The sequence below is a fragment of the Melitaea cinxia genome, chromosome 14, assembly GCF_905220565.1.
Source record: "Melitaea cinxia chromosome 14, ilMelCinx1.1, whole genome shotgun sequence".
Lineage (NCBI taxonomy): Eukaryota > Metazoa > Arthropoda > Insecta > Lepidoptera > Nymphalidae > Melitaea > Melitaea cinxia.
This window is the reverse complement of record NC_059407.1, coordinates 4,027,926-4,041,979: the sequence shown is the minus strand read 5'-3', so window position 1 is coordinate 4,041,979 and position 14,054 is coordinate 4,027,926. Positions and strand designations below refer to the sequence as shown.

Genomic DNA, 14,054 nt, shown 5'->3' with positions numbered 1-14,054 from the left:
TAAAATTACCTTGCCGTTTAATAGAGTTAGAAAAAGCAATTTTATTATAGGAATAGCATCGGTATTATAGGTTCAGTTAAGTATACATAAATATAGTGAAAACAAATCATGACAGTAATCAAGAATCTCGTGAATAACGTCTGTAAAAAAGACACTTAAAGGTGTCGTTCACTGACAAGCAAATACTAAATGTAAAAACCGTAATTTTTAACACATCTTTCAAACCCTAATTCTATGTATATGTTCGCATTTTTACAAGATTGACATTTCTTTTGTATTTTTAACACATCTTTCAAACCCTAATTCTATGTATATGTTCGCATTTTTACAAGATTGACATTTCTTTTGTAAATTAATTAACTTATCGTTAGTAACGTCTATCACCGGATGTAACTAATAATGAATGACACCAGACAAAAATTACATTTTGCATAAAATAACGAAGATTCTTACAAATTTAAGATTTAAGAGATACGCTAATAATAAATGCAGTAAGATTAACTCGACAAAGGCTTAAATTACATTAACCCGACTCCCTTAACCAGCTGCGTAACAGGCGGGTAATGTTATTTAGAACAATTTGTTCCGATGCTCGACTGTCACTTAAAGTCGTATTAGGGGTAGTGGAATGAATAAGAACATTTCTTAATAGATTAACGAAACTACTGACGTTACATTAATATTAAGTTATCTCTGTTGTTTCTGCTGATTGACGCAGGTGCTGAAAGGAAAAGTGGAAATAACAATTGTGTTTGCTCGCAAACAAAAAAAAAAACGGACTTCAATTACATCGACAAGTAATACAACGTAAGTAGACGAAAAAAATTAACAAACGCACTAGTCGTCACTACGATTTTTGAAAGGTTTCCCTGGATTTCTCTGGGATTCCATCATCATATCCTGGTTTCCTTATCATGGTCCCACACTTGGGATATCTCCTTTTAAACAAAAAAAAAAAAAAGAATTATCAAAATTGGTTCATAAACGGCGAAGTTATCCCCGAACATACATAATATATCTAATATATAAAATTCTCGTGTCGCGGTGTTTGTAGTTAAACTCCTCCGAAACGGCTTGACCGATTCTCATGAAATTTTGTGTGCATATTGGGTAGGTCTGAGAATCGACCAACATCTATTTTTCATACCCCGAAGTTATAAGGGGGGGGGGGGGGGATGTAATATCCCACGGTTGGCCATAGGCCTCTTTCCCCATGTATGGTAAAACCGGGAGAGATGCCGCAGTGGGATAGATGCCTCATGTTCTAAAAACCTAACATCCCGAACTCACAAATAAAAATTAATCGCATAAGTAGGAGTCGAAGACACCCCGTACCTCAGATATCCACAGATATTCGTGTGGCAAGGACGCGTTTGGATCGTGTGTGTAATTTTCTCCATGGCGAAATTTAAAAACACGTCAAAGTTTTAAAGGTTAGTATTTAAGGCTGTATAATTTTATAAATAGTAATAAATTCCGTTATATTTTTTATCACGTCTATATACTGGGTCATTGAGTCTGCATATAGTTGTAAATAGATGCTATTTTGTTTATAATTTATTTAAAAAATACGTGGGCATCTATCCCAATCACAAAGGATAGTTGCCCTGATTTTTTGAGGTATAGGTGCCCTTAGACTTGACGCAGAGTGATGAAAGGTACAGAAAGGGCTCTGAAATTAACTTTTCATAAATAAAAAATTCATTATATATTTGTACGAGTATTTTTTATTTTATGTTCCTAAATTCGTTTTTTTTTGGGATTTGTATATTCTATTACAACCTCTCAGTGGCTCATGCAGCCATGTATGCTCCTAAACATCGAGAGTTTGCTAGTTCGATTCCCGCCCGGAAGGGGTGCTTGCATTTGTACAAATATTTCTTTCCAGTTAGTAAGTCTATTCTTTAGGGTCTCCCCACTGTGCCTCGTAGATTACGTTAAGCTTTCTGTCCCGGCTGTTTTCATATACATCTGGTAGCGATCACCGATTCACCATATACAGAGTAAGTTTATATGTATAATTTTTTTTGTGTCTGTTATATTTTTTATGTATTTAGGTATATTTATGTTTGGATGTTTTACTCATTCTAGCAGAACTATGCCACGAAAATATAAAAGAAAGGAAGAAATGCGAGCTCGAGTATGTTCTTGGACTATAGAAAACCTACAGTCAGCTTTCGATGAGAAAGTATGATTGTGCAATGTGCATGTTGACACTTGATATGAATATTTTAGACCAACAATTAAGAATTTATACTTTTGTTGAATAAATGTTTGTAAAATTTAATTAAATTTATATATTTATATATATATACTAGCTGACCCCGCGAACTTCGTATCACCTAACAGTCGATTCTTTAATTTTATTATTTTTTTTTAGAATTTTAATTATTATTATTTTCTCTCCGTAAGAACCATCCTCGTACTTCAAGGAACATTTTAAAAAAAGAATTAGCGAAATCGGTCCAACCGTTCTCGAGTTTTGCGCTTAGCAACACATTCAGCGACTCATTTTTATATTATAGATATGTATATATATATTATATTATATTAGATACTATATATATATATAGTATAATCTATAAAAAAAACAAAAAAATTTTCATTGCTATGGCCCATGTTTCTTGGAAGACAATCGGTGTTTTAGGAGTCGCCTATCCTAACATTTGGTTTTTGGTTTTTCGTTTACACGGTTTAAAGGGCATCTATCCTACTCACTATTTTCATGGTGAGGCAACTATCCATATAGGTAGGCATCTATCCTCAAAAAAAAGGGTTCACGAAAAGCTAATTTCTGCTTAATCTGCATTGGCTAGGTTGAAAAAAAATAGTCATAATTCAACATGAAGGATTGAGCTAGTTACATTAATAAAAATTATTCGTATAAAAATCATATTTTTAAAATTAGGTGGCTATTTCAAAAAGTGAGGCATCTATCCCGGTTTTACCCTAAGAGAAGGCTCAGAGCTTAATCCACCACGCTGCTCCTATACGGGTTGGCGGATTTATCCCCTACTATGAGTAACGATTGCTATCAGGTGTACATAATAATAACCGGGACCGAAGGCTTAACGTGCTCTCCGAGGCATGGTGGGGAGACCCACTAGGACTGCACAAACACCCAGACTATGTCAAACACCTGTGTGGCCAATACAAATGTTTGTCATGTGCGGGGATCGAACCCGTAACCTCCAGCGCAACAGGTACAATCCATGGCTGTGACCGCTGCGCCAACGCGGCGTCACAGCATTGAATTTCAATATTTTAATATATATAAAAATTAAAAAAACAACGTTGTTAAGTTTTTATTATAATTATTACTCTTTTTATTTATTAAAATGTAATGTTTTAGTTCGGTAGTTACAGTAGCTTGTCCATCCAAGATATTATAAGATACGCGCAAGATTCGGAACTTCGTCCTTTTGCCAAACAACTGCAAAAGTTTTGTACAACTTCGTCAAGACGGGGTTTATTTTCTTTAATATTACGTAAATATAATATTTTTTTAAGAAGAGATGACGTGGCTATTTTAACGTCATTTAAGTTATAATTAATTTAATGGCAAGTTACATAATTGTGTCAATCCTGTATCTATTGTGCGCTAAGAATTGTTAAGTCCTTCTTTGAAATATGCAGATTATGCTTGAATTCTTCCTTACTTCATTCTTCTTTATAGGAGAAGAAAATGCTCAGCAGAAGATTATTACAATCTATTATAATATAGCACCTAATCATTCACCTAAGAGCTATTACCCTACGAATATAGATTGATTTGGTGCATTACAAGGCTTGTTGTTTAATTAGTGCCTCGCATGTGGTGTGTTCAGACCGTACAAGCTATATATGAACAGTGATTACTGTTTAAACACTAAACCAAACATGGTCTGATTCCATAATTACGTACACCTGAGAGTTATTACAGCTGTATGCGATGGACAAACATACTTTCCAGCTTTGTTACATTACATCTACTACTACATCTAACTACATAACATCTTGAAGCTCACTTTAATGACACACTATCTCGTTTTAAAGAATCTTTTGTTTTACAAATCTGCGTACACGCTTTTAAAGCAATATAATAAATGGAGTATATGGGCTATGTTTAATTTTGATATTAGTAGCAAATGAAAAAGTATGTACCTATAATGGTCTCATTCCATGTTAGCAGAGACACAGGAAATAGGTAGTGATTATCTATAGCTCCCTAAGTTATAGAGACGTACGTCCGTTGTCAAATTGTACAAGATTTGCAACGTCTATAAGCCGGATTTAAGAGAAATAAGGGTACGTTGTAGATAGTAAAATATCGGTAAAATAAATACTGCTTCTATACAAAATAAAGGATTTAACGAAGAATTATAGTTTTTTGATGAAGGTAAATAAATCTTACGTAACAGATTTGTAAGGGAGCACTTTCAAATACTTTACTTAAAAGATTTATACAAATGTAGCTCTCAGGCTCTTTTTTAGTTTCCTTTAAGGTTGGAAGAATATGGTAATAAAAGTTTTAGGGGTACGGAATATGAAAAAAGTTGGTAACCTATCGTAAAATGAGCACGGAAAAGAAATTGATGGAAACAAAATGTAAATAATAATAAAAAAGCGCAACTACAGGAAGCGCGATTCGAGCGTCGCAATGATTAAGTTTCCAACAAAAAGAAACCAAAAAATTTGATTCTTAAAGTTTGATTACTTTCATAATGTCACAGACGTTTTATCATTTTTTTCTTTAATTTCCATTCAACAACAGTAAGCAGTATAATTTATCTATATATAACGTGATATTATTTATGACAAAACTAAACTGTAGACGTAATAAGAGTTCTACTTAACAGATTTATACAAAAAGTTCAAATATTCCTGATAACTGTAGAAAACTAGTGAATATCGAAACGTAAAACTAATACAAAATATTAAAGCCTGGTAACAAAGCACGAACAAACAGTATAAACAACAAACGAGGCAATTAACCTCTTAAATTCCTTGTCGCAAGCGTTCCGAGATACACCGCAATTGTTGTCGTAACTCCACGCAAATATATGCAAAGGAGTGTGTCGCCAAGAACTGAATTATGACATAATTATCGAGATTTAATCGTCTGTTGGCAATTGAGCAGGGCGATGCATACAGAATGCGGTGCGGTAGAGTGTAGAGCGAAAAGTGTGACTTTTGTTCTGACAAAAATGCGATTTTCTTGTGTTTGTCAGAACAAGTTGCACTTTTCGTGCGATTAAACTTTGGTACAATAACACAAAAAAATCATTTATCGCTTCTAATGTTCGCTTTGATTGGGTTATTATTTGTAACAATGTAGTACTTATAGGTTATGATTTTTACGTATTTTTTAATGAATTAAAATTTGCAAAAAAAAATAGATTGTAAAATAGTAAGTATTTGCCGGTCTTTTTAAGCAGAATTGGCGGTAGCTTCATATCCCAGGATATTTGATTTATTAGATTCTAATACACACTGTGTAATTTTTTAATTCTAAACTTCTTTGGAAGTCTACTTGAATAAAAATAATTTTGATTTTGATTGATTTATACAGAATTTTCAATATAATATGTGACAAGATGTATGTCAAACAATGGACAACTAACTCTAACCAGAGAGCCTCGGACTGTTATGCGTCACACCACATTCGGTGTAATGATCTTCAATATTAAGCTCCGATAATACTTGGCGCTCGTTATCGAAATTGTCTTGATACTTCCTTGGAATCTCTCTCCAATTTAGGGTTTGGACGATCGCAGTCGGAGACCGGTTAATGCTTATTTATTGAAAAGGCTGTCTTCGTGGAGTTAGTGCCGGGATCAAGGTGTCGCCATGGCTGTTTTATGTGGTCAACGTTTATGGGAAGATTCTTTTTCCACGGTGGCTATTAATATTTGTACCACAGATACACTAAAGAGATACAAAATAAATGAAATTTTCATTTTTTAAACGAGGGACACCCTTCTTCGTAACTTTTTTTTCTTAATAATGGTATCATTAGTATTAGTTAGTCGATATATACGAGTAAGTCGTAGTCGAATGAAAGCCCTGAGTGGCTGTCTAATTTACTTTGAAGTCTTTCAAAATTAATATTTTCATAATATTGAAAAAAGAACACCTAAAGAAAGAGTATGACAAGCTTTACTTTTTTGAACAGTGGTCTCAAGCTTGACAAGTTAACGGGAGCGCGTAAGGGCTTTTAAAAAAATGTTACATTATTTAAACTAAAACTATTTAATTTAAAAATTATTTAAAGATTACAATAGACTCGTCCGAACAGAATTAAATGCTCTGGATTAATCTACGATATAATTCTAAAAACACTTTCTCAGGCATATGATCCCAAAGCATGGGACAGTGTGAATTCTCCTATTCCGCTGATCAACAATTTACTTCTATTGTTCTCATGCTATGGTCTAACATAACTAGCTTGTTCAAGATAACAAGTCTAGGTTTATTACATTATATTATTACATTATCATTATATTTTTACATTATCCTTCCTTCCGTCCTTTAGTGTTTCTACTAAAGTATTCATGATTGATTTCTCTTCAATACTTCTAGTTACTTTGACCAATCTGATTACATAGAATTCGCTATGAATCGACACTGACGAGGCATTTGCGATAAAAGAAATAAGAGTTAACATAGTTATGAACTTCAGTAAGTTTTACTCCGATTTCTAATAACTGGGAAGATGTTTTTTACTTAATTAGTGAGTCTTCTGAATTATATAAAATAATCCTATAATCTTTTGATATGTTTTTATCTAGTTTATCAGAAGATTGCAGTTCGATTTCAACTTCTGATCTAATCTATAAAAATCCTACTGTAGTTTAGAAAAAAAATTATTATAGACCCTAAAAAGTAAAAAATAAAAAACTACATTTTATTTATTTATTGTACCTATATCCAATGGATCATAACTACTCGTGCTTTAAAAAAAATCACGAGTTCCAACACGTAACTGACAAAAATAAAGTCCACTTAATTACATTACATATACAGTTATTACATGTAAATACAATATTTGAAGTATATTTAGAACCTCTTTCTCATTCTTAATTATTTTATCATCTTATTTGTACTTTGAATCAGCCGGATGTACCTGAATGAAAAATGCTTATTTTTTTCAAAATTACCAGGTTTAAAAAATCAGGTAGCACGTGTGCCGTATAAATTATATATGTATCTCTTACCTTCAAAAATGGTGAGAGTAGCAACTGCGGTAACCGCATCCCCAACTCCGTTTTCGGCGATACACTCATAAGTCGCGTCATCCCTCTGCGCCCGCACCGGGTCGATCCTCAGCACAGCTCCGTTGGCGTTCGGACCCGCCGCCGAGTCCATCCCAGACACTTGGAACCGAGACTGTGTATCTGTTGAAGATAATTTAAGTGTTTAGCAAGTGTTATACGCCTTATAACCTAAAACTAAAAAGACAGGCATTCTAAGTTACTATAACATAACGATTTAATTCGTCAAGAGACGTGGTCAAATATAACCATAGTCATAATTTTCATAACACGAAAAGATTACTATTCTTGGGAAAAACTAAAAAAACTGTGAGAAACTTGACGCCAGCAATTTGAACTTCGTGACCAATATGACTCTATCACATATCTTATAAGAAAAAAAAAAAAAATTGTTGCCTGTAAGGTTGATAGTTTAACGTGACAACGGCATAACAAAACATCTCCTCGGACGCATAGGTCAATCGAGTGGAAGAGAGATAGATGCGGCGCAAGCGCACAATGAGCATAACGGGACAGTGGTCATTCTTTTTCGTGCATGCAGCCGGCGTTCATCGATTTCTTAGACGTTGTCACGTCAATATATCGTCGACCAGTTGTGGGACATTTATAGGCTGAAATATCCTATATAAAATAAATTATATTATATATTAATAGTTCAGTAAATTATATGAACTATTAATATTTTTATGATGATATTATTAACGTAACATTTTAAGAAATAATAAACAATGGTACTCTCATTTTGATTAATTAAGTAATTGATTAACTCCCATCTGATTAATTAGCAAATAGATTATTCTAACAATAATTAGTATCAAGAAGATATAATGCCTGGCTATAATAGCTGTAATTTTCATATTATATTTCAGACAATTATGATGATATTGTTATCAGTTATGATATTATCTTATGTAGTAATAGCGTGGAAACGGGAGTGTTAAAATAAATTAAAATTAAGAAACCTTAAAAAAAACAAGCTTTTATTTAAATTGTTAAAGAGAATAAAACAAAGGAAAAGTCCTTTAAAACCCTTTCTATCAACATATAACGTCATTATAGAATTTATATGATATGAAAGCTTGTGTTGAGATTTAGTAACGATTTATTTACTTATTTTGTATATTTTAAATTATTTATTTTCCTTGTTTATTTACACAGTTAACAACTTTAGTTTAGTTATTGTACAGTTGTGATCTTTTCTTTTTTTTTTAAATTAATAAATATAAATATCTTATAACATACACACACGGTCGACTGTTTCTATGATAAGCAACTTAATGCTTGTGTTACAGGTAACAGCCGACTGTTATAACTATTTTTTTTTGATAAACATATAAATAATACATATATAATTATAATATATATATAGTGCGATGCGAAATAAACATATATATATATATATATATATATTACACCCAGACTCAGGCGGGTATCGAACCCGCAACCCGCGGAATAGAAAGCAGGGCCACTACAAACTGCGCCAACGGGCTAGTCAAAGATTTTTGGAAGTCGAAGGCACTCTCCAGTTGGGCTGCTTCAGATTTTAATTTTTTTAATTGTCTTGTTTTCTTAACAAAATACAAAATTAACCTAATGGAGAACCCAAAACCAACAACAACAAAGCAATATTTTAGCGAAAATTGTTTATCTTTTTTCTAGATTAGAACAAATAAAAATCGAACAGTTTCAACCAAATTGCGGTTTGATTCGTGATGACTCGGAAATATAAAAGCAAACTAGAAAATATGTATCCAAAACCCGACTATTACTTATTGAAAACGACCTCAAAACGTTATTTTAATTTCGAACTTTATCGAAATATTTTATATGTGATTCTCGGATTGTATGTTACATTTTTTATCAAAAAGAAAAAAAATATTGTATTTTATTTTCATGCTGGAAAGTGCATTTTATATATAAAGCTTTTTATCGTAATCCGTTACACAGCAACATCAAGCTGCCATAAAGAAGCTTAGCGATTTAAACTCTAAACTTTTTAATCAACAACAAATAATTTGTATAACATATAATAAAATCAATAAATAATATTGATTAAACATATTAATTCTTAATGTATATCGCAACTTCGCCTTGCCGCTGGCGATCGTGATACCGTCCGGGGAAGATATTTGTTTTGTATGAATGTTTGATTTGAATATTTGTTTCCGGGTGTGTGGCCTTGTGCGCTCTTTACCGTACCTCGGTTATTCTAACCGTACCGTTATTTTAACCTTTACTAAGTAAAGTACGTCAAGTGGGATATTCATCGTATATTAGTATTTAGGCTTGAAGCTAAGGAAGTAAGAGAATGAAGGAGTAGGAAGTTAAAGCTAGAGGAAGAGCTCTATATCGAGAAGAGGGCTTCGCGCATTAGTAGGATATTTCCAGGATGTTTTAGATAACACTAAAAATGACTAGTTAGTTCATTAATTCAACTCTTTTCAGACCTAGAAGTTTTACTTTAGAACATAACGTGACCTATGACGTAGATGACGACACAGTGCAAAAACTTATGAAGTAAGAAGAAAAATACGGGATTTATTTAAGAAAGTGTAGAAAAATAATAAATGGATTTTTCAGTTTCCTCATGTTAAAGAGATAGTATTGTGTTTATGGTATACAATAAATGATTTTTTACTCGCGACCCACAACAGCGCAATATGAAAAAAAGCGCAATAAGTTTAAAAGACTGTACCTAATTGCCACCACCACCATTGTTTTCAAAGGTAAAAAACAATGGAATACATTTATCTTTAATTTTAAATACACAAAAATCAATGTGTGTATAACAACAGCACACACGTGTACGTGTACATAGAGTAATGCTAAACGGTTTTTCAAAGCGGAATGAAAAGTTTATTAAGTATACCGAATCTCTGTTTTTATACCAAGATAATAACCGTTGAAATAAAACTGAATCAGAGAATATGCATTATGCTTGAAAATTAACATATTTTTATCGTTGGAATGAATAAATCCCGGTTATGTTGGTTCAAATAAATTGTTGCCGCTCCCGGGGTTGAGTAAAAAGCGTCGTAAATACGTCTGTACAACGTGCGGGCGCGCGGCGAAGATTTTAATGAGTTCATTTATCGAATCAAAGAATGTGTCACAGATAAAACGCGCACAGAGAGCACTAGTTACGTTAGTTAGCTTTATGGGACACACGGCTTAATATGATTTATTGTACGGCCTCCATAAAGGATATGATGTGGTACTGGACTTTGCAAAAACTTATGACGTCATTAACAACTATCTTTGAAAGTCGTACTTTTCTTATATGTACTATACTGTTGTATATATGTTAAAATTTTTCATTATTGTATCTAGTTTCGGCACATTTAATTTAGGTTCGGACTTGTAGGAAGTATCAAACAATAATGAGAATTTGTTTTAAATTTATAATAGTCATTTTTAGTAACAAAAGCCACTTTACTGTTATTTAAATATTGGTAGCGTTGTAAATAATAAAGACTTCAACTTCAATAAATTAAGAAACAAAATAGTAGAAAAGAGTCATTTACCAAACTACTCCACCGTGAGTTCTAATACTTGTTTTTTTTTACCAGGACCAACGCGATTATCATCACGAGTTATGGATCAGAAGTACCATCAGATTTACGCTATTTCCATAGAATGATATAAGCGTAAATGAATTATTTTTTTCTGCTACACCATAGTCATAAATTTCTATTTGGAATTTAGAAATATATTTCAAATAATGGCAATATTTATTTTAACTACTAATATATCTGCTTAAATTGAACGCATAACTGTGAGTTATCATCCTCACATTCCATATGAAGATATAATTTACGTTAAAACGATATATTAATTACGTTTGGATTAAACAACGAAATCAATTACAATAAATAATCATTAAGAAACGATGACAAATCTGACGTACCTGTAATATTTATTAGAGGCTATAATTTATAGGACATATACGACTTGAATGAAACTATAAATAACCGTGATTGTCTAGATATCCTTAGTTAAGTTATATATTGTTTTAAATATTTTATTGGTTGACATACCCACTACACGCACTAAGCGATTCGCTAGTACTTTCTTGATGCGTACGGCTAAAGAATGGAACTCTCTACCAGCGTCTGTGTTTCCGCATAGCTACAATCTGGGGATCTTTAAGTCGCGAGTGAATAAGCTACTTCTAGGTAAGCGTGCTTCATCATAGACCACATTCTCACTTAACATCAGGTGAAATAGTGGTCAAACGCAAGCCTATCAATTATTGAAAAAAAGAGATCAAAATAAGACAGCTTTAAGGTTCGATGTAGCTAATGAGCTTTTAGGTTATTGCTGTAAAGCTAAGTAGGATAGATCCTACACGAGATGACCAGGGTATCATAGCCTTACATAACATAAGAGTAAAGAAAACTCTCTATTGCGTTACGGATGTTACGTGCGTTTAATCAAGAGAGATGGAAGCCAACACTCTCCCATTTTACACTTTGCTCCTCCTACTTATATTTTTTAGACTTACACTTTTATTCTTGTAATTTTTGAAACGAAGTTCCTTATGGCGCGGTACACGTCAATGCGTAGCGGGATGGGAGCGAGAAAAGGCGTAACAAGACTTTTTCTCTTTTTTTTTTAATTTATTTATTTAAACCATCTACAGCTTTGTTCTTTTTACCTATACCTTTTAATATTTATATTAAATCACTATATTAATAAATATATTTTATTACAAATTTTTCAAATTAACTGCGCTAATTTAATATTTTACAATATAAATTATGACTGTACAGCAAACTTCTACCAAAAAGCGAAAGGGACTTCGTTCCAACCGGGGTTCGATCCAACCAACCCCTCACGCCGTTTTTTAAAAAGCATTTCATTTACTGTTCCTCTGGTACCACAAGTGCTTATAAAAGTTTTCTTTATTCTTGTCTCCGTTTAATTTTGCGTACTAGAATTTCTTAACAAGATGGGTAAATCCAAACAAGGCATTATCTTTTTACCTATTGCAGAGACAACGATTACTCTCACTTGGTGCGGGGATACATTTCTCTAACACTTAGTAGGAGTGGCGATTTAGCTTCCACACCGACTCGCTTCAAAACAAACTACACTTGTAAAAACAACAGGCGAATCTAAACTTTGTTTCATCGGATTAAGGTCTGAGGAAGGCAACAAAAGTTGTTGTTTGTTTTTTACAATGTCGTGCGATGCAAATGCTTGCAATGAATCGTGGACATTACATCTAGTGTTATAATACTAGGTGGTTGGGTGGAAAACTTCGCTAGAAAATATTTAACGTGTATCTAGTTCGAATTAAAAATTAGAATATTTTATTTCAAATTGTCACAATAATTAGATAAAGTACGAAAGTTTTTAGAAAATAACATTATTGTGTAAATTTAGCAGTTGGAAGAACTTTGTCATTGTGACGCATTCGCATATATGGGCATTGTACTATTTTATGAAACTACTACAGCAGTATAGTTAGTTATTTATTTTATTAGATTTTTATAGTTATATATACTATATATAGTATAGTTATATTAGTATAGTATAGTTATATTAGTATAGCATAGTTTATTAATCCTCAATTACATTCGAAATTTATCGAGTATAAAGCGAGCTTAAATATGTACAGCCTTATTACAACATTATAGCGTGCAAAAGTGTAAATTACAAACACGTATAAAAATATTTTACATTTGCTTTTACGCGAATTCGTTACATTAATCCGATATATATAGTTATTCACAAATTTTTATTACAAATAGACATTTCTTAATTTAACTGTTAAGTGGTATTATTGTAGTATTTCATATAAAATCATAATACTTATATACTACAGTAAATTGTAGTCAATATGATTATTTTTTCAAATAATAAATCAAATTACGGATGAAAATTGATTTATTAGCCACGTCAAAGAGATACTATCATCCTAACAGTTCGGCGACTGTTACATACGAGTACATGTCGATGTTACAAGAAAATTTAAATATTCACGAACGTTTCTTATGTAAGAACGTTTTAAAACATCCATTATCTCAGATGTTGACGTATTTCTCTTATTCAATTACTTGATACTTAAGCCTCGTCTTGAAGCTCTCAGTACCGATCTTCTCAGACAATAATTAATTCATAGAATTTCCGGTTCGCACGCTCCTAATATATCTTCGTTTCGGTCCGCGTCGCCATCACTATCCGAATGTTTTCCCGTCACACACTTACACGAGTCAGCGACGCGATTTGATAGATCGCTTGTGTCGACAGACAGACAAATCGAGAATAAAGTTTGATAAGGCGGATAAGACGTAGAGCGCGGAGGTGATCGTGACCCTTATTCTTTCACGTTCCCCGCACTCCGGATATGATTGATAACATTACATTTTTTATGGCGGGCGATGAAACTATTTAGGGGTGGGGGGGGGGGTCTGAATGGTTTTATGGGCGGGGTTTTCGCGTGCGTGGCCGCGACTATACGTTTTTCCAGCTCATTGCTCCAGGCTTATAGACGTCATTACCGGTCTCACATATTTATGGGCAAAAACGCCATTTTTACATTTCAATCACGAATAGAATTCCCGGATTCAATGGCCTGTGTTTTTATGTAGCACGTTTGTCACGTCGCACCTTCGCTGAGTAACGATATAAATGTATGTGTTCGAACGTTTAATATAACGAATGGCTTTTGACAGCAGACAGATTAGATTGAGCTCTGACTACATAAATGTCAAAGATGAAACTTTTTGTGAGTGTACTGTGCTCAATATTTGTTCATAGGAAATTCGATACGACTAGCCCATTGGCGCAGTTTGT

At 33.0% G+C, this 14,054-nt stretch overlaps 1 protein-coding gene across 1 annotated transcript in view; it reads right to left on the bottom strand.

The window, feature by feature from the left end:
- The window catches only part of LOC123659849 (tyrosine-protein phosphatase Lar), a 122,754-nt gene that overhangs the window by 102,512 nt on the left and 6,188 nt on the right, over positions 1-14,054 (bottom strand). The window contains exon 4 of the mRNA XM_045595015.1: positions 7,197-7,376. Coding sequence (XP_045450971.1) covers positions 7,197-7,376 — 180 coding nt within the window. The remainder of the gene's footprint in view (positions 1-7,196; positions 7,377-14,054) is intronic.